The following is a 19,405-nucleotide window of genomic DNA, read 5'->3' on the forward strand; positions in this document are numbered from 1 at the left end:
CACCTAATATAAATGATAACGGGAAGGAAAAAAAACAGAACGGGACACGACCGCCCCCGCTCCACATACAATTAATTCTCCCAGTCCCGCCCCCTCCTCTCCCCGGTACTAGTGGGAGATGTCCCCCCCCCCCCCAACAACCTGCTGTTTCCGGGGCCTCTTTAAAAACAATCACGTCGTGCGCGTCCACGGTATATTAAACCCAAATGCGCGTACTTATTTATCTATCATAAGCCCCACAAAGCCGCTATTATTTGTTCATGCTTTGACTAAAGTACATCTCCAATAATATTTGGAAGGATGAATCGTGTCTCTTTTCAATCGAAAATATTTAGATGATTCCCTTTGTGGTGCGGCGATCATAAACCAACCCCATAGTTCTCAATGAGCAAATTGATCGTGCATTCCAGCACCGAGGGGGTGTTGCCACCAAGTGGCCATGTTGAATGAATTAAGCCGTTCCCTTCCAATACTCCGTTCAGATGAAGACAGCTCCTCGTAAAGTCCCTCTTACTACTGCGGCGTCTGACGATGGCGACCACTGAAATAGATATTTTCGCTGTAAGTATCCCCGATATGTACATTATTCAGTGTAGGCCTATACATTACGCTTACGTAGAAAAATTGTCATCTCATTGCGACCTATTATTGACCGGGGTTTATGCCTCCCAACATCTTGTTTATTATAGCCTTCAGGTGCCTAGGTGGGGATTAGCCTATCCTGGCTGGTCTGACGTGCATGTCATGCGATGGCATCCTTATGTTGGTGTTGATAGCCAATGCATCGAACTCGGTGTGTTTGAATGCATTTTAAATAAGACTTTTTAAAGGTCAATTACGCACTCCAGCGCCGTGAGACGGGGTTACTCACGGGATGCAAACTCATTACGCTTCCATAACGAGGCCAGGCAGTAACAAACTACTATAGCAAAATGCTAGTGTGCTTAGGTTGTTATAACGTTAATGTTAATGGTAACTGTAATTATGCTCGTGTAATTGCTGTTAGCATAAATATTGCAACGCAAGACGTTAGATTGGAGTGTGATCAAGCCTCGCCTCTGCTAATGACTGAGACAATTGCATCAAACACCACTTAGAGTTTATTGGTGTCTCACTTTTATTATCATGCTCTTGCTCATGTTCTTGTGTCTCAGTCCAAGGGTTGCCGGTTTTGCAAAATAAGGATAACAACCACACACGCATGCATGCACACACACACACACACACACACACACACACACACACACACACACACACACACACAACACACACACACACACCACACACACACACACACACACACACACACATGGTGTGTGTGTGTAGAGGATTTGTAAGGGTATGGATACTCTCACCCTGTCAAATAACATCCATATAAAGAGCTCTTTGTTTCTTGCTTGCTTTTGTGTGTGTGTGCGTGTGTGTGCTCATCAAGCACATCATTTTCCTTGTGTGAAATCTTCTGAAATGGGAATTCTGTTTGTCCCAGCTTGTATCTGCATGAGGAAGAGCAACATCTTCCAAGCATACAAATTAATCAGACTGGACTCATTTTTGGGCCATCTTTTGTCCCACGATTCAGACTTTTCAGGAAAACTTTTAAAAATCAAATTCCTTTACTGAAACCCTGTCAATGCATGCAACTTTGGATTGCAAATTTTTTGTCGGCTATAAACAAGGGTTATTTTTGCTCTTTATGGGTCTACCTATGGTTGTAATTTCCGAACTTAATCTTACTTCGCTTCACAAGGTGTATTAACTGCCTTGCATGTAAGCACTATGAAAGACATGGCGGCACAAGGGTGTGCCATGAATTCCATGTTCACTCAATAGCATTGTAAGGAAGCAAAGGGGCAATTGTCCAAAATATGGGAGAAAAGCTGCTGTCAATTGAAGTAAATAGATTTTTTTTCTTTTCAGAATGAAGAGAAGCGTTAGCCTGGAGCTGGCTGGGCATGTTGGGTTCGACAGTCTCCGGACCAGTTGGTCCGCAAGGGCGGTCTCGCAAGGATTCTGCTTCAACATCCTTTGTGTCGGCAAGTTTGCATTGCATTAAAAGGAAATGCAGACGTCAGACAGACACTTTATTAATCCCAAAGGAAAAAGGCAGCGAGTCGCTCTATTCAACACACAATAAAAATTAGCAATGCACACAGAAACATACAAGATGCGGAAGTATACAAGATGCAATTTAGTAATTATGATGTTATTTGAAACAATAGTAAGGTTAACTTCTTACATTATTATTATTTTAATTGTTTTGATACATGAGGAAATATTTCGGAGTTGCACGGAAGCACGGCCCCACCTCATTATTTACAAATGTAAATTGCCTTCTACAGGTGAGACAGGGATCGGAAAGTCAACGTTAATCAACACTCTTTTCAACACAACGTTTGAGAGTGACGAAGCCAGCCATTACCTGCAAGATGTCCACCTACGGCCAAAAACGTATGACCTGCAGGAGAGCAATGTCAACTTAAAACTGACCATCGTGGACACTGTCGGGTTGGAGACCAGATCAACAAAGACGAAAGGTATTGTTTACTTTTTGTGTTTTTCTTTTTTTGTATTCATCTGCAAACTACTGAATGCATAACTGAACAGAGTACCAGAGCATAGGCTGTATGAATTTGTATGGTTATATATTTACAGTAGCTAAAGGAATCAGAAAGACGTGGACCTTTTACTGTACATTTGAAATCATAAATGATTAATATCATTGATGTATATGGATTAATATTTTGTTTAAACCGATGAAAGGTCATTTCTGTGTTCTGAAATATAATGACTAAAGGGATTGTAAAAGGCTGACATTCTGGGTATGCAAGGCTGCAGTAGCAGCAGAGTTTCTAGAGTCTGAGATAGTAAACGTTGCCCAAAGTGCAAGGCAAGCTTAGCTCACATTGAACAGGAATCGAACCTATGATGTGGAGGAAGGCGAGACAGCTAAGTTATCTGTGATTAATGTATCATAGCTTTCTGTTTACTATGCAGCTATAACCCATTGTGGACTACATCGACACCCCAGTTTGAAAATTTCCTCCAGGAGGAGATGAAAATCAAGCGTTCCCTGCACAACTACCACGACCGCAGAATCCACATCTGCCTGTACTTCATAGCCCCGACCGGCCACTCTCTCAAGTCCCTGGATTCTGGTGACCATGAAGACATTGGACAGCAAGGTTAATTATGCCTGACCACAAACATTTTTAACTGTTAATTTGTTTGTATGTAGCTTACTCTGAAATAGTGATTGTTACACCGCAGTCAAACTAACTGATTTGATCGCCCCAACTTTCATGCATTAACACTTAGGGATACCAACCTCATGCATGCAACCTGATCGATGTAGAGCTCTCTAGATTTATGTGGGCATGTTAATTAGGTGGGGATATTGTATGAGGCCTAAACAGGTTAATTGATTATTATTAATGACATTTATTTATTAATTTTAAGTAGGTATATTTATTCATTTAAAGTTTTTTATCGGCACATTTTTTTCCGTATGCAGGTGAACAATCATCCACTGTCATTGCAAAGGCTGACACAATCTCCAAGAGCGAATTGCACAAATTCAAGATTAAGATCATGAGTGAACTGGTGAGCAACGGAGTACAGATCTACCAGTTTCCCACAGAGGATGAAGCTGTCACGGAGATCAACTCCACTATGAATGTGAGCATGACTCTCTCTCTCCTCTCTCTCTTCTCCTCTCTCCTCTCTCTCTCTCTCTCTACTCTCTTCTCTCTCTCCTCTCTCTCCTCTCTCTCTCTCTCTCTCTCTCTCTCTCTCTCTCTCTCTCTCTCTCTCTCTCTCTCTCTCTCTCTCCTCTCTCTCCTCTCTCTCTCTCTCTCTCTCTCTCTCTCTCTCTCTCTCTCTCTCTCCCACCCCACCCACCCACAGAATCAGGGGCTACAACATAGACTCAGGCGGCTATTTGCTTTTTAAAGTAAAAACAAAGTATCAAATGTCATGTTATAAACCCCATTTCCTGTGCATACCGGTAAACAGCCTGTGTAATCTGTCCTCCCCTGACTAATGGCTCCCACCTAACACTAGGGGCAGTTTTCTGATACAAGGATTGGACCTTAAATCAGTTCGATATGAGATCTTCTGTCCAATGAAACCAAATATCAAATGCAAAACAAAAGTATTTTAGGTGCAATATGAATACAATGCTGTACAAGTCCTTGCTATTCAAAGCTAGACATTTTATTATCCATATATATGGTATATATTTTTGATGTACCTGCGAGGAGAGCGAGGCGATTTTGATGTACCTGCGAGAGGTGCTATGTTTAAAAGCATAACATAGCACGCACCTCACAATGTCTCTCAAATCGCAGTATACCTGACAGTTGACCCCTGGTGTCCAGCAGAGGGAATAGCAGGAATAGGATTCCAGGCAGTATGGCATTCAGACAAGGAATACACCGAGCTGGCTCTGCTTTAATGGTCCTGCAATTGTCTACCAACAGGCTCATCTTCCCTTTGCTGTGATTGGCAGCGTGGAACAGGTGAAAGTGGGCAACAAGATGGTCAGGGCGAAGGCTCTATTCCTTGGGGATCAGTACAGGGTGAGTCTGTATCACTGTGTAAACAAAACTGCCGTTTTCAATGAAATACCTATGGCTCCACTATAGATCTCTGGTTAAGATAATCATTAGATAATTTTAGCCATTAACAGTGAAGTTGACATTCGAGGCAATATTGGATTCATCAGAATGTCCGACTTTTTTATAACAGTGGAGAACGAGAGCCACTGTGACTTTGTGAAGCTCAGGGAAAGCTGCTTCGTGTCAACATTGAGGATTCTAAGAGAACAGACGCACGCGAGCCACTATGAGCTCTACCGTCGCTGCAAACCTGGATGGAACTGCGGATTCAAGGACACAGATCCAGACAGCCAGCCCTTCAGGTGAGATCAAGCCAGGAGCTGAGTTAAAGCTTTGGTGTGGAAGACATCCAGAGATTGTAATCCCAATATCTAATAGTTTGTCTATTGACAGTGGGTGAACCTCTTATGGATTGGAATAGTTGGGACATTTAAAAAAATCGGACAGTGTAAACTGTGTCTAAGCTGTGTCAAAACTCAAGATTGATTCTGTATGTATCCCACATGCCTGCAGCAGACCTACGAGACCAAGAGGAAGGAGTTCCTGGTGGAGCTTCAGCGCAAGGAGGAGGAGATGAGACAGATGTTGTCAACAAAGTGAAGGAGACGGAGGCGGAACTGAAGGAGAAGGAAAGAGAGGTAGGCGTGAGGCCCGTAAATGGATGAATCCATCCATGAAGCTGTCATTTGACTTTTAAGAATACTTAAAGTCAAACATGCATTATGTTTGTACCGTCCCCTCTCAGCTGCATGAGAGGTTTGAGCAGTTGAAGCGCATGCACCACGAGAGAAGAGGAACCTGGAGGAGAAGGACGGGAGCTGGAGGAGGAGATGAACTCTTTCAACAGAAGAAAGGTGGCTGCCGAGGACGCTCATGGGTCAGGCACTACAGAGCTGCTCCCAGCAGCCCTTCAAGAAGGACAAGGACAAGAAGAAGTAAGTCCACTTTGTTTTGGTGGTGTTGCTCTGGTGGTTTTCGAATTTTAATGACTTCTAGGAACAGGTTTGCAGTGCAGATGTTCGCTCAGTTACTCGACTAAATTCTCGAAGGGTGATTGATTTTTCAAATATAAATAAAGGTTAATGAATCAGAAATGAACAAATCAAAAATCAGTCAATTTAATAAATAATCGAGTATCTGTGGCTGTTAAAGGCCTGTAATAAGTTTATTGCATTATTTCATTCGACCCAATGAAATGATGAGATAGCTTACCTGTCTGTCTATTAGCCACCTGCTAGCACTGTGCCTGTGCACTCATTGCGCATGACGGGGAGTCTTCCACAAATGTTCCAGAAGGCTAGGCAGACCTATTGCTAAAGATAGCAAGCTAGTCATGTGTGATTTAGGGAGTGGCTTTGTAGGGCGGGCCCCCGAAAGGAGGGTGGTATCCTTTTTGGTTGGTTACCTTCAAAATCGAGCTTGCTCCGGCTGTTTTCCCCAAATTGCCTACCCTAGCTTTAAGTCATGACTCAGTGTTCTACCGCCTGGTCTGGGGTTGAAGTGAGAAGAGAATGGAGCATTGTCATACAGTAGCCCTGTGGCTACGACACTATACTTGGGACAGATTGAGTCTGACTTGGTGCAGCGAGGACCCTGTTGGGGGGTCACAGCATTGTATTATGCCTGGTCCCGCTGCCAATATCTCTGTGTGTTGACCTGGAAGATTGCATCTCAGACCAGGGGCTCTACTCTTTAAATACTACAAAATGCTACAATCCTAATCAATAAAGGACAGTGTACATGCAAATAAGAATATTACTTGGATGACAATGAGATCCTCTAAATCTTAAGTGGCCAATAAAAAACATTGCACACAAAAAAACATCAGCATTATATTCATACATAAAGCGGCATTCTTGAAGTTCTCAATTTCATTCTCTTTTGCTGCACCTATGGCGACAAAAAAAAGCTGTTTGTTGTTAAGACACAAGTGAGTTGAAGAATGGTTCTGTTGCTGTAGCTCCAACTACCTTCTCTGTTGGAACAACCCACTGCTGGTGATGGAAACTGTGTCACTACTTGTGGTGCTTTTGATTGTGAATGCATGGTAGGAAATCCTGCATATGTCAGGGCTTTTATCCAGTGGGCCATAGGCTCAATCCCCATTGTTTTTACCTCATTCGAGAAAGCGACTTACCTGAATTTACTTAAATAAAAAATATTTGGAGATCTTCGAGATTGCAACTTTAACAATATTTGTATATGCCTATATATAAATGCATCATTTAGATAAATACAGGAAGATAGATGATAATTTATGTGTGGGATTGATCCAATTCAAGTAATGGGATGATGTTATGCCTTATGTTTTAAAGGTTATTTGTTAATTGTAGTAAAGGTTAATTTTTTTAATATTGTTGGTTTGTAAGATATCATTCATAAATCAACAACCCCTATTTGTCTTCATTTTTTTTCCGTCATATTATCATGTTTTTGCCATTTGTTTTCTGTCCTCTTTTTAGTTGATTTATGGAGCAGTCATCAAGGAAAACCAGGAATGTGTCTTTCATCAGCATGGGAAAAGGCTTTGATATTTGACCTTACTTTGACATTGTATGTGTAGACACACAAACACTGAGGCAATATATGTATGTGAGCTAAATTGGCCATAAGCCACTGTGAGCTTAGGATCAAAAAGGTATGAACGAACAGTCGATTCAATGTGTCCCTAATGCTGACTCTGCCTAGATATGTGAAAAAAGAAGCACAAGACTACTATCATAACACTGCTTGTGTTGTTTATGTTTGTGCCGCCAATGTGCAGTTGTCTGCCTTTGGAGATGTGACTCACAATGCCAAAGCACCCAACTAAAATACTCTCTCCTGTCTTCTAGCTAACAGCAGCTTTCAATTGCACTAGCATTAGAAGGGCTAGGGTTAACAGAGTTCTGTGTTTTGCTATCGATTATTATATTTATATGATATAACTCACTATTGTAGTGGAATTAACTCAGTGTCCTGCCAATATAAAGACAGGTTGTGATACAATAACTTTACTGCACAAGTTGAGTTCTCTTCAGCTATATTAGAGTAAAACATTTGTAATGTAACATAGTTATTTTAATACACTAACATGTATTTTCTGACCTGATAGTGTGGAGTGAGTTTTTTTTTTTAAAGATGTTGTCCTTCAGAAGGCATGCAAAGATGTGAGCTCTGTCACTGATTTAATAATTTACTTTAACAATAGGAAGGAATAACTTATTTGCTTTTCCATTCAAATAAAGAATGATGAAACTAAGCCATGCATCTGTTCATCATTATGTTGATTATTTCTCCATATCTCCCCTCACTTATCCCAAAATATGGTCAGACCATCCTTATCAGTGAAACTAAATACCCATGCTATACATGGATACCAAATCACAGTATCAACATTTTGCATGTATGATAATAAGTCTAATTGGTTGTCTATGTATGTGTTTCTTCATGTTATTAGATAGGTGAGAGCATACTGCAATTGTTGTTGTTCTAAAACTGGCTGACATGGCTTTTCTCTCTTTTCATAGCTTCTTTAGTCTTCCATCCGCGTGCTCCTTAACCTCAGGAAGGACATTTGAATTAGAAGACTATGCACCCCCAACAAAGATCGCAGCCTCCCCGTGAGGTCTACCTTCACATGTATTCATAAGCAGTGGCTTCAAAGCATGGTTTCTGCATGAACACAACCCCCCTGAAATAAAATCTCAAAAATGAAATTATTGTAATAATAATCTTAGATCTTGACATTTAAAGGTATGTACACTTTCCCCTTTGACAATTGATCAACACTGGTGAAGGTATTGGATATAAAAATGTATTTTTAATCGTTTGGCTATGGTTATCTGACTTCAGCACTTTAATTGTATTATTTAATATTTATTAATATTTAATACTATTGAAAATAGTGTCTATATGACGAGAATAGCCAACCCAATTATAATGAATATATTTCTGTTTAATAGTTTTTTTGTAATTTTGCTTTGGCTATAGTGTAGGCCTATCTAAGACGAACAAATTGTCTAATTATTTCAGTGTAAAGAGACAAAAACTCAGGCTGGTGAAGTCGATTTTTAAATGATTATGATACAGCAGTGCTTGAAGTATGTCGTTAGTGGATTTATATTTTTTGCTGTAATAAATATCTACATTGAAACACCCTGCTTGACTTGCTTTCTCACTGGCTGGCTGCAGAAGAACGATATCACCATACGGCGAGACTGTTCAATAAGATAGCAAAGTTGTTATGGGAAAGGCAAACAATTGCAATGCAAACACGGTAGTATTTAGAAAAGTAAGAAACTAACGGAATGCCTAACGTTAAAGATTAAACATCCTTAACGCTCCTAAAACAATATTAAACTACTTCCATGACGCGATTGGGTGGACGACGATGCAAACTTATGAAACTTATCTTCCAAACCAGACGACCTCATTACCATCCATGTAAGAACTGTCTGCAAAGAGTAATCGTATCTGCACGTAGAGCGTAAACTGCCGTAAAATGACGTAATCGTGGCCTTCAGGATGGAAACAAGCGTGGAATTGCACTGGAGTGGTTTATAGATGAGTTGTGTTCATAAATACATTGTATTTTCTCTTAAACGGCAGACTTGGTAGAGACCAAGCACTGACCATTGTGGAGAAACACCAGTGAAACGACCAACGACGGATGTTTAAAAAGTAAGGTGTTCATCTTTTAATTATCAAGTTGCTTTTTGCTAATGGCTAGCTAACCGGATCCACTTAGCAGAATCGTTCCAATGACAACCATGGGCTGCATTTTCAGGAAATAATAATTTTGCTTACGACCTAAGATGGTTACTATGAAGTAAAAAACATAGTCCCTAACTATGGTCTACTGTTGACATATTCATTGGAAGAAGAGAACGTCTTAACCGGAGGACAAGCTGTTTAAACTTTGTTACAAGCGGTAGTTGTCTATCTATCCGTTTAACCTAACACGCTTTAACTTCATGCAGGGTAAAATAACAGAAAGAAGTCAAAGGAGTATCAATGAGATAGTCAAGAGTAAAGACTGTCTTTTCTTTCTTGAGAATCCGACGATATGCTATACGTATGACCATATGCGTAATGTGGCGGACCACGTTATTATTTATTCAGATCTTCATAATCAGTATCCGTCATATGGCCTAAAATGTTCCTCTGTCATGGGGCTAATCTAGTCTCGCTATGAATGCTGGATCCGATATTCAGGTTAATAGGCTCTTAACTGATCTGACTACATCACATCTTGCGTTACTCCTGCAGTCTAATACATAATAATAACAACTGTCTTTCATGTCTTCCCTTAGATTTGATGAGAAGGAAAACGTTTCCAATTGCATTCAGCTGAAGACTTCGGTTATCAAAGGAATAAAAAACCAACTGCTGGACCAGTTTCCTGATATAGAATCATGGCTAAACCACATTATGCCAAAAAAAGATCCTGTCAAAATAGTGAGATGGTAACTGGTACTATTCTACTAACTTATTCCACAAATATATAGATATAATATGTATGTTGTATGTATGTATGGTATGTATGTATGTATATATCTGATATATATATCCTATAGCTGGTTCACACCATATTACTGCCTCATTTTGCTGTTATTTGATTCTCTAGCCATGAACACATTGAAATCCTGACAGTGAATGGAGAGCTTCTATTCTTCAGACAAAGAGAAGGACCATTCTACCCAACTCTCAGACTACTACATAAATGTAAATATTGATATTGTTTCGATAGTAATCTGGCCTAATATGGATCTGGGTTGTTAATTATATGCATTTGTATGTTACAGATCCTTTTATCCTTCCACATCAACAAGTAGACAAAGGGGCTATTAAATTTGTCCTAAGTGGTGCCAATATCATGTGCCCTGGGTTGACGTCACCAGGTGCCAAACTCTACCCAGCAGCTACAGACACAGTGGTTGTATCCTTTCTCAATAGTGTACAATCCCGTCAACTATTTAGAAATGCTGTATTTACCACAATTGTTCGATATTTGTGTAAAGCATAAATCCAGATTATTACTGATATAGCGTTTGGCATTTGTTTGTAGATCTTTGGCACATTATCAATTAAATAGTTTCACTGTCCCATAATTCTGCAGCTACCACCCACTTTTCCTGGGTTTAACGTTCTCATACTTTATATTACGTTGTTATGTTTAAATGTGCTTCATAATATTGGATTTGGATGATATTTGATTTTAAGGCTGTTTTCATCCCGCACTCTGACGTTTGTCTTTAATGGTCGACGATAGGCCATAATGGCAGAGGGGAAACAACATGCACTTTGTGTTGGAGTGATGAAGATGTCTGCAGAGAGCATGTAAGATATTACACCTGTACACATTTTTGTAACTGTGACCCACCATGCTGCTTCAAATCATATCCTTTTCTCTTTCTTTTTCATCTTTCCTGACGGTTCTCTTCGGGCAGAGAAAAAGTCAACAAGGGCATCGGAATTGAAAATGTTCATTATCTTAACGACGGACTGTGGCACATGAAGACGTACAAGTGAGGTCACCAATATCCCCGCCTGCCCCCCCAACCAGTAGCCCTGGACAGCATGGAGCTTGTCATAGTGCGGGAATGAGCTGCCAGTCAGTTGTTTACACCAATGGACTTAGCTGTGTCACCTGCTGTAAGCATTGAATCAAAGCATAATGCAAAAATAATAAAAACCTGCATTACATCTCCCCTTTCATTTGGTGTTTAGCCATGTTATTTGATTAACCTTTAGCTCCAGTCTGTGAAGCACTTTGGTACATTTATTAAAAGGTGATAAATAATGCTACACATAATAAATATAAACAGATTTTAGGATGAAACGAGTAGTAAAAGGGGAGCATTTGCGCCAGGCAGACACACGCCACCGGTGCACTGCACCGGGGCCCAGACAGCGTCAGGGGCCCGGTGCACTGCACCGGGGCCCAGACGGCGTCGGGCCCATGGAGGAAGAAAAATATATATCGCCCAGGGCGGCAAATGTGTCGGGGGCGCTCTCTGTTGGCGCCCCTAATTAATTAACTAAATTATACAAAACCCTCACCGCAGTAAGCAGGACAACGCGACCAACCCCCCCCGAAATGTATGACCCCAGGGGGTGCGGTTGCATATTTGAAACGTAGACAGGCATGACAAAAACACAAATAAACATAAGATCTTCCCCCAACCAATTACCTTTTTATTAAAGGCTACCGTGTAAAACACTTTAATTATTGTTTGTATCAAGAAAATAAAGATCCCACTGGTGGGAGATCTAATGTGTTATTTATGTTTTTGTTATAATGCACACGTGCATGTTGCAGAAAATGTGCAACATTGCGACCCACTTATCGGTGGGTCGCAGAAGTCGGTGTAACACCGGCCCTGTAAAGTGTACATATTTATAATTAGAGTTTTCTGATTACAGTTTAATGCATTTTTCACAATTCACCAGCTCTCATTTTGAAGGCTGAACAGACAATTTGACTGGAACTACTTAGCAGGTAGTTGTTTTTTTGCGTTTAAGATATTAAGGAATTTCTTGCCGAGGATCCATGGCTGCCTTTGTGAATGTCTACGAATATATAATCGATTATTCGTTCATACCACCCACTGATTATTCGACCATGTGAGCTATTCACATCCCTACTTATAATATACTTTTGGCTTGAAAACCACTTATTTTTATTATAGTATAAATGTCGATAGAGATGTAATTACAATTGTTGATTTATGGAACATGCATAAAAGAACAAATCTCACAACAATTCTCAGACTGTTGATCACATTGTTAAGAAAATCCAATATTGGGACCAATTTTAAAATCAGATTTAAATATTAATCTTATCCCGATCCACCATTCCTTGGTAAAAAGTAAATTAAGAAAAAGCACCTTCGCAAAAACATTTACACAGACATGGAGAGAATCATAATTCCATGATCAGACACAAAAAGTACAAAACAGATTAGTCATTGTCCGAACCCTCAGGAGGTTGAAAGAGCAGCATGTCATTAAAATTGTGTCCATAGGGACGAAGTCTGTACACGCCAAACATCGCTTGCATCTGATTCGAAGACATTCCACTGAATGTGATGGCCAGGTCTGAACAGCAGCCCTCCACGACATTTGAGGGGTTGTTTTGAAGGCTATCAGTGATGAGGCGCTCCACACTTTTGCTATTAAAAAGTCCCTTTCCTTCCAGATCTTCCCCGTTCTCAGCAAACACTCCAGTGTACTTCAGGCATATGGCCAGCTGCTTCTCCTCAGTGACCTTCCACAGGCTACTCTCAGTCTCTGGACATTTCTCACCATCCTGAAACACGTTCATAAGCCTTTTTAGAGCTTCATAGCTAAGGACAATACCGCTTTCATACTCAACATAGTCCAGTTCTCCGGACTTCATAGCATGGCCAATGTAGAATGGTTCACTGGGATCCTTAGCCAATACAAGGTATTTCAGGTTCTCAATGATGGCGAATGTAGTAGGTCTTGCGATAAAAAACCAGCGGATATCCCCGGCATTGTCATAGGCATGTTTGAGAGCCTTGCGGAGTCTGGCCCATTCATTTGGTTCCTTTAGGTCTATTGCCTCAAGCTCCTTGAAGGCCTCTGAGCTGTAGAAGGCTGCCTTATCACAGTGTTTGCTCCAGGTGTCTTTGACTGTGGCCCAATGCTGCAGAACCTTAGGATGGACCATAATAAGGCAATAGACTCGCACCTGTTTGGTAAGTTCCTCCATCTGATTCTCTGTCAGGCCTCGAAGCTCGTCTTTGCTGGGCGCTTTGACATGATGGTGCTTGTGGTTGTCCTCTTCGGTGAAAGAATAACTGGGGGTTAAAGTGCCAACGAATGCCAACACCAAGCAGAAGAGTGCTCCAAGGAGCACCCCCTTCAGGAAGGAGTGGCCGTCCGACAACATGTTGGACGTCACTGAATTATGCAGGGGAGAGGGCAGAAAAGTATTATTACCATTTGACCCACTACATCACATTTAATTTAAAATAAGTTGCTTTTGGGTTTGGTTTGAACTTTTACATTTAATAAAGTGCTGCTTCTAATAGCCACGTGGGGTCTAAACGCCGTTGAATGCCTTCAGGGTTTGCTGTCCTGACGTGGAGTTTTCGGAGATGTGCTTCCACCTTTGGCTACGTCTCTGTAAACGTGTAGACCCAGCGCGACGAAAAAGCTTTAGTTTGGGTATCTTACACCTCATTAAACGAAATCTGTTGTTACAGTTGGGTAATAATTCGATATTATAAAAGCAGACATAACCAAGAAATCATGGCACAACATCAAGCTACGGCATATCACCAGGAAATAGATTATGGAATGGGTCAATAACTGTCCCAAAAGACCCTTTGGCACACACAAATAATAATAATAATATCAGGAAATAGTAGTAATAGCCTACTATTTAAAAACACAAGCGTTATCGATCGATAAAAATACGCAATTAAAATATATATTGTACCTCGGTGGCCGTCAGTGACACTGCTGTGGTTGGTATCTCCGTTTGAGAAATTAGGTTGCCTATCTGGTTATGTGAGTATTCAAATGTACGCTTGCTTGGCCCAAGCTGCCCGTTCATTATCGCTGCCAAAATAAGAGGTATGATTTCCGGGTCCGGGTGACATGACTTGTGTTTTGCCAAGGCTGATTGGCTGTTTTTTTTGTTTTGTTTTTTATGTCTACGGTGAAGACACTATTTCAACTGAAATAGTCGCAACACTGAGATAAAAAAATAAATAAAAATGCTTTGGTAACGAGGAAGGTGGGCGTGTTATTCCCATGGCTGCGCCCTAGGGCAACTTTGTGTTATTTTATTAGTTTAGTCGTTAGTCGTGTATAAGCGATGTTTTATATGAAACGATTCACACACACCGTGGCGTTACACTACATGTGTCCTGGAAGCCTGACCTTCCCTCGGAAGCAAACATCAAAATCAACAGCTGCTCCGCAACTGAATCTGACCACAGGGCTGCCAAATTTCACTATAAGTGTGGAGTGAGATAACTTGTGTTGGGGTCGGAGCGACCAAACACTGCAAAAAGAGTCGATGATTGATTTGGAAAAATCGGTTTTGCAATACAAATTCAGACAAATTAAATTAATCGTTTTATGTATAGATTTGCAATGAATATAAATCGACATGAATTTCAACGTCAGTATTAGACTTGAAGGACAGTGGGCTCCATTAATAGGGCATTAAGGAATTATTAAAATCAGCCCCTCTTCAGCGTGTGTGTGTGTGTGTGTGTGTGTGTGTGTGTGTGTGTATGTGTGTGTGTGGTGTGTGTGTGTGTGTGTGTGTGTGTGTGTGTGTGTGTGTGTGTGTGTGTGTGTGTGTGTGTGTGTGTGTGCGTGCGTGCGTGCGTGCGTGCGTGCGTGCGTGCGTGCGTGCGTGCGTGCGTGCGTGCGTGCGTGCGTGCGTGCGTGCGTGCGTGTGCGTGCGTGCGTGCGTGCGTGCGCGCGCGTGTGTGTGTGTGTGTGTGTGTGTGTGTGTGTGTGTGTGTGTGTGTGTGTGTGTGTGTGTGTGTGTGTGTGTGTGTGTGTGTGTGTGTGTGTGTGTGTGTGTGTGTGTGTGTGTGTGCGTGCGTGCGTGTGCGTGTGTGGAATGACCTCTTGGATAACTTTGACTTTAAAGTACAAATGAACAATGAGACTTTATTCAAGGAACGTTATAATGTCAAATTTTTTAAATGTTCTGAATTATGCTAATTGTTTCTTTCCATGGGCACACTTCGTGAACATGGCACAAGGAAAACGTTTTTTCTCTGTGGAAACAACATTCCATGTTGTGAACTCGTCCCACCGACAGGTGTCGTGCCAATGTAATTTCCCAGCGACCAGGGACACGCTATCTATCGGATATCAGCATCCCCGATAGATAGCGTGTCCCTGGCAGGCCCCCAGGATAGGCGCATACTTCCGCAATCCACCAGGCAAAATAAGGATGGGATTTTATTTGAACAATAAAATATTTGTTTGGCAAATTATGGAGAGGCTGAGATTATAGATTTCATATTCAAAGGGCTGAACAAATATAAGATATATTTATAAGAATATAGGCATGCTCAAAGCCCAAATCATTGATTACATACCCAATTCAATAATAAGAAATTTGAATTTGAATGGTAACAATTTCGTCTGGTGTTAAATCCTCGTTCTCGTTTTGAACGTCTCACTCATGGCCGGTCACAGTGTGTTTCTTTCTGATTAGCTCTTAATTGAGATCACCTGCCACGCACCCCTATATTTAAGGTGAACACAAGGGTTTGGTTTACTTTTTGCATCAGCCTCTGTCAATCGAGGTTGAGTTTAGCGAGTGTTGAAAGTTTTTGATCTAGATTGCAGATCACTATTGTCACTTTATACAAACTGAAAGTATGCGTTGTTGCGTGTTTGTTTTTGTGGGCATTTGACTGAACAGCCGAGACCAATATTGCTACCAGCATGGCACTTCGAAACAGACCACCGCAGTGAGTAAAAGTTATTTTCCTTTATTAAATGTTGAAGTTTTTGGGCTGTCTCTTCAGACACAAGCCATCAGTAACCCTGCTCTTTGCACGACATGTATGTCACTGCTGTTTGTTAACCTAGCTTTGATGATTTGTATCTTGTGATGTGTGTTTTTTCTTAACAGGTGTTAGATGAGTGACAAGATCTATGGGGGGGCCCCCCTTTGGGCCCCCCCATACCAACTTAGTCTTCAAAGGAATCTAGTGCCATGGGACTCGTGTCTTCAAAACATCCTCGGAATACATGTGTATGAATGGTCCACCGAAGGGTTGATCTGGAAGCCACCACGGTCCACGCAGTAATCTGCTGCGAGCCATCTTTCGGTCTTGGTCAGGATTTGTTACAGTTGCCCTTCAATGTATGTAGCAGGCTACGGGTTTCTGAAGAAGCCTGCTTTACGTAGCATTGGAGTACAAATATTGTGCAAAATGTAACCTGTAGATTAGCTTAGTTTAACGTCATTCCGTGCTGTCTGTCAAATGTGTGGCTTACTTTAAGTCCACAAAGGCCCTCTGGTAAACCACGTTGGAACACCCCTGGACAAGGTTATTAGTCACTCGGTGTGTGCTAAAGTTTTGTTCCATTTTTCACTAGTTGGTTAAGGTTTGGTAGAATTGTTCGGATGCGACGTGATGGCGTATGTACAAGAGCCTACCGTGGCCAGGCCACAGTTGCGACGGCCACGGCCAGATGGCCTAGTGTGAGTGCAACCTTCATTGCATTTGTATACTGTTTATCATTGGATGTTTATGCAATTTGGCTTAATTCATCCGCAGTAAAGCTGCATTTGACTGTTCCAGGGTCGTTTTGTACAGGCTTTCAATTGACCATGTTGACTAGTTTGTGGGAAGTTTTTTATTTTTTTTTACCCTTGCTTACAATCCAACGGTTGTGACCACTTATGCAACTGGGCTGTGAACCTTGCAATTCTAGTTGCATATTTGTATACGCAAGCTTGTCCATTTCTATCGCCATCACTAACACTAGCTTAAGCGTTTCCTTGTAGGCCATTAGCTGACTTGTGTATTGGAGCGATGATTTGGGTATTTTAAGATGCTTGAAAACCTAAAATAAAGCAAAATGCGTGTCTGGTGTGCAAGAGCCAATTTGTTGGCTTGCAGTAGTCGAGGAGTTGCCGTAGGTCGTAAGCCATCTGGAGGTTGTGGCAATGGAGGCTTGTGGTAGATCTGCCATCCAACAAAGGTTAATTCTTCTGAAGCATGATTAATAGTTTAGTAAATTGAATCTATTCATATAGAACTATAAAATCCAAGACTGCAGCCAGTAACTTGGATCGCAATATGTTGAAAGTATTAGTCTTCATTTGTAACAACAGAATAATTAACATGACTAACTGGGTTTCTTCCATTTTCTAACTAGGGGGACTTGACTGGTGAGTCTACTGGATTAATCTGTAGCGGTACTTTGCCCAACAGATTTGATGGCATGACTACAGGGTGACAAAGACAATTATTCCCTGCCTATCAAAAGAGATTTCTAAAACATATCTGCTAGAACAGTTCCTATACTTTTTGTATAATTTGGTCATGCTGCAAATTTACTTTTTTGTAGTTGCTCATATTTAGTTCTTTGACAGCCTCGCCTGCTAGAAAAGTCTATTCAAATCGGCTAAATATAATGAACTAAATTAATAGCCATGAAATGTTGTCACTCATACTAATGGCAAATACCCTCTTTCAGTTGGTGGTTCAACACTGATGTCTCTAGGCTTGAGGGAGAGCTCACAAGTAAATTACACGAATGTCCTGGAGGAATTGGGAATACACTTTTATTTAGTCTACCTGACCAGGGACATCTTTGAACTATAGGTCACCTAACCCAAACTTTTCACTCTTGGGTTGTCGTTTTCTCTTGTTTTAACCCGAAAGGGCTGAAATATCAACATTTCAGGTATTCTGTTTGGATAATGTGCAAAACTTTGGCTTCACTAATAAAAAAAATTCACGACTATTTTTCTTGTGGTTGAACTATTTAAAGATTTGTATGCAAAATATTTCTGCTCAATTTGTGGTCAATGAAACTCTGAATTTTTTAATTCGATAAAACACAACTATGGGTTAAAGGTATTTGCTTTGGGCATCTTCTGATATTTTTAGAATCTAGCTCCATTGCTGTCAGAAATGGTGTCTCCCAGTACTGCAAAGTGCTTCCACAAGTTTAAAAAATAATGGGCAGAAAAGGAACTGCCAACTAAATCTATTTAACATGGGTAGAAAGTTTCCATGGAAGCTCTTGGCTGCTGGTTCCCAACACGGCTCCACTGTTGGCCTGTGACCTTGCGTTTAACTTTTTCTGACTTTTGGTGACTTTCACAAAAGAGAAATGAACTGGTTAATACCTTGATTATAGTATTAGTGTCTACCTTGGTTATCAGCTATCATAGAATGGTGTCCAAATGGCTGCATATATAAGAAATAGGATTTGAACCAAGTGATACAAAAAAATGCTTTTATTACAAGCACAGCAGTTAAACCTTATTCCAGGATGCTCTATGCTGTTGCCTCCTAGCTCTACACTAACAAATGCGTTCATGATTACCAAAAAGGTTATAATTACAGATTTATTAAATACGCAGAGAAGAGCATCATCGAATAAAGATTAAGGACCTGGATTATATTTTACAGTATTAAACTGTTGAAATTACAATTCAGAGTGGAGAAGGCTGAAGGCATTGGTCCTAAAAGTGTCAGTTTCATCCACTCTGGATTATCACTTGAAGAGACTGTGAAATGCTTTTAAAAAAAAATGTAATTTCCCCTATTGGTGAAATGAACCTTGTCTTTTAAGTATAAACCACAGCAGTTAAACCTTATTCCGGGATGCTCTACGCTGTTGCCTCCTAGCTCTACACTAACAAATGCGTTCATCACACTGTTCACCCATTTCCTAGCGATCATTTGCCAACGTCCTTGTCACAAACTCCTGTGTAGTAGTCCAGTAGGTGGCGGTATATGGGGAAAAACTATGATCCTCCACTAAACTAGAAGAAGATCTCTGCATCCTGTACGTCACAGACTAGGTCACGTGTCTTGGCCACATAACGCGGAAGCAAATCGCTCCTGTATGTTACCAGAGCCCGTCTACGATGATTGATTTGGAAAAATTAGACATTCTCTGATGTTACCCTGCGCCACTGAGCATTTTGCATAGGAATGAATGGGCGGCCATTTTCCAGTCTGTGGTCCATCCTTTATTATGTCCCTGGTCCCTGGTCGCGGGAGAGCGAATGCATCAGGGAATGCAGAGCTACATTACTCGATTTCACA

At 41.0% G+C, this 19,405-nt stretch overlaps 2 protein-coding genes and 1 pseudogene across 4 annotated transcripts; 2 read left to right on the top strand and 1 right to left on the bottom strand.

Moving 5' to 3' along the window:
- Positions 1-156: 156 nt before the first annotated feature.
- LOC130390454 (septin-8-A-like) lies at positions 157-7,149 on the top strand (annotated as a pseudogene).
- A 2,121-nt stretch (positions 7,150-9,270) lies between these two features.
- On the top strand, positions 9,271-11,475 carry LOC130390474 (malignant T-cell-amplified sequence 1). 2 transcript variants are annotated; one of them, XM_056600457.1, is made up of 6 exons: positions 9,271-9,281; positions 9,914-10,066; positions 10,228-10,325; positions 10,406-10,539; positions 10,873-10,940; positions 11,051-11,474. In XM_056600457.1, the coding sequence occupies exons 1-6, from the start codon at positions 9,271-9,273 to the stop codon at positions 11,130-11,132; spliced, it is 546 nt and encodes a 181-aa protein (XP_056456432.1). In that variant the 3' UTR covers positions 11,133-11,474. The 2 variants fall into 2 exon arrangements, with proteins under 2 accessions (XP_056456432.1, XP_056456431.1); XM_056600456.1 differs by lacking the exon at positions 9,271-9,281 and having other exon boundaries at positions 9,900-10,066; positions 11,051-11,475.
- Positions 11,476-11,816: 341 nt separating this feature from the next.
- LOC130390421 (C1GALT1-specific chaperone 1-like) lies at positions 11,817-14,217 on the bottom strand. 2 transcript variants are annotated; one of them, XM_056600372.1, is made up of 3 exons: positions 14,071-14,217; positions 13,635-13,752; positions 11,817-13,529 (listed from the first exon to the last, which is right to left on the bottom strand). In XM_056600372.1, the coding sequence occupies exon 3, from the start codon at positions 13,516-13,518 to the stop codon at positions 12,565-12,567; it is 954 nt and encodes a 317-aa protein (XP_056456347.1). In that variant the 5' UTR covers positions 13,519-13,529; positions 13,635-13,752; positions 14,071-14,217; the 3' UTR covers positions 11,817-12,564. The 2 variants fall into 2 exon arrangements, with proteins under 2 accessions (XP_056456347.1, XP_056456346.1); XM_056600371.1 differs by lacking the exon at positions 13,635-13,752.
- Between the last annotated feature and the right edge of the window lie 5,188 nt (positions 14,218-19,405).

This window comes from Gadus chalcogrammus, chromosome 10 (assembly GCF_026213295.1).
Source record: "Gadus chalcogrammus isolate NIFS_2021 chromosome 10, NIFS_Gcha_1.0, whole genome shotgun sequence".
Classification (NCBI taxonomy): Eukaryota; Metazoa; Chordata; class Actinopteri; order Gadiformes; family Gadidae; genus Gadus; species Gadus chalcogrammus.

Excerpts from the sequence above, each read along its gene's own strand:
- LOC130390421 (XM_056600371.1), bottom strand. The coding sequence starts at position 13,518 with ATGTTGTCGGACGGCCACTCCTTCCTGAAGGGGGTGCTCCTTGGAGCA.
- LOC130390474 (XM_056600456.1), top strand. The coding sequence starts at position 9,900 with ATGTCTTCCCTTAGATTTGATGAGAAGGAAAACGTTTCCAATTGCATT. Across the intron at positions 10,067-10,227 it reads CCTGTCAAAATAGTGAGATG|CCATGAACACATTGAAATCC; the intron begins GTAACTGGTACT and ends TTGATTCTCTAG. Across the intron at positions 10,326-10,405 it reads TCTCAGACTACTACATAAAT|ATCCTTTTATCCTTCCACAT; the intron begins GTAAATATTGAT and ends TGTATGTTACAG.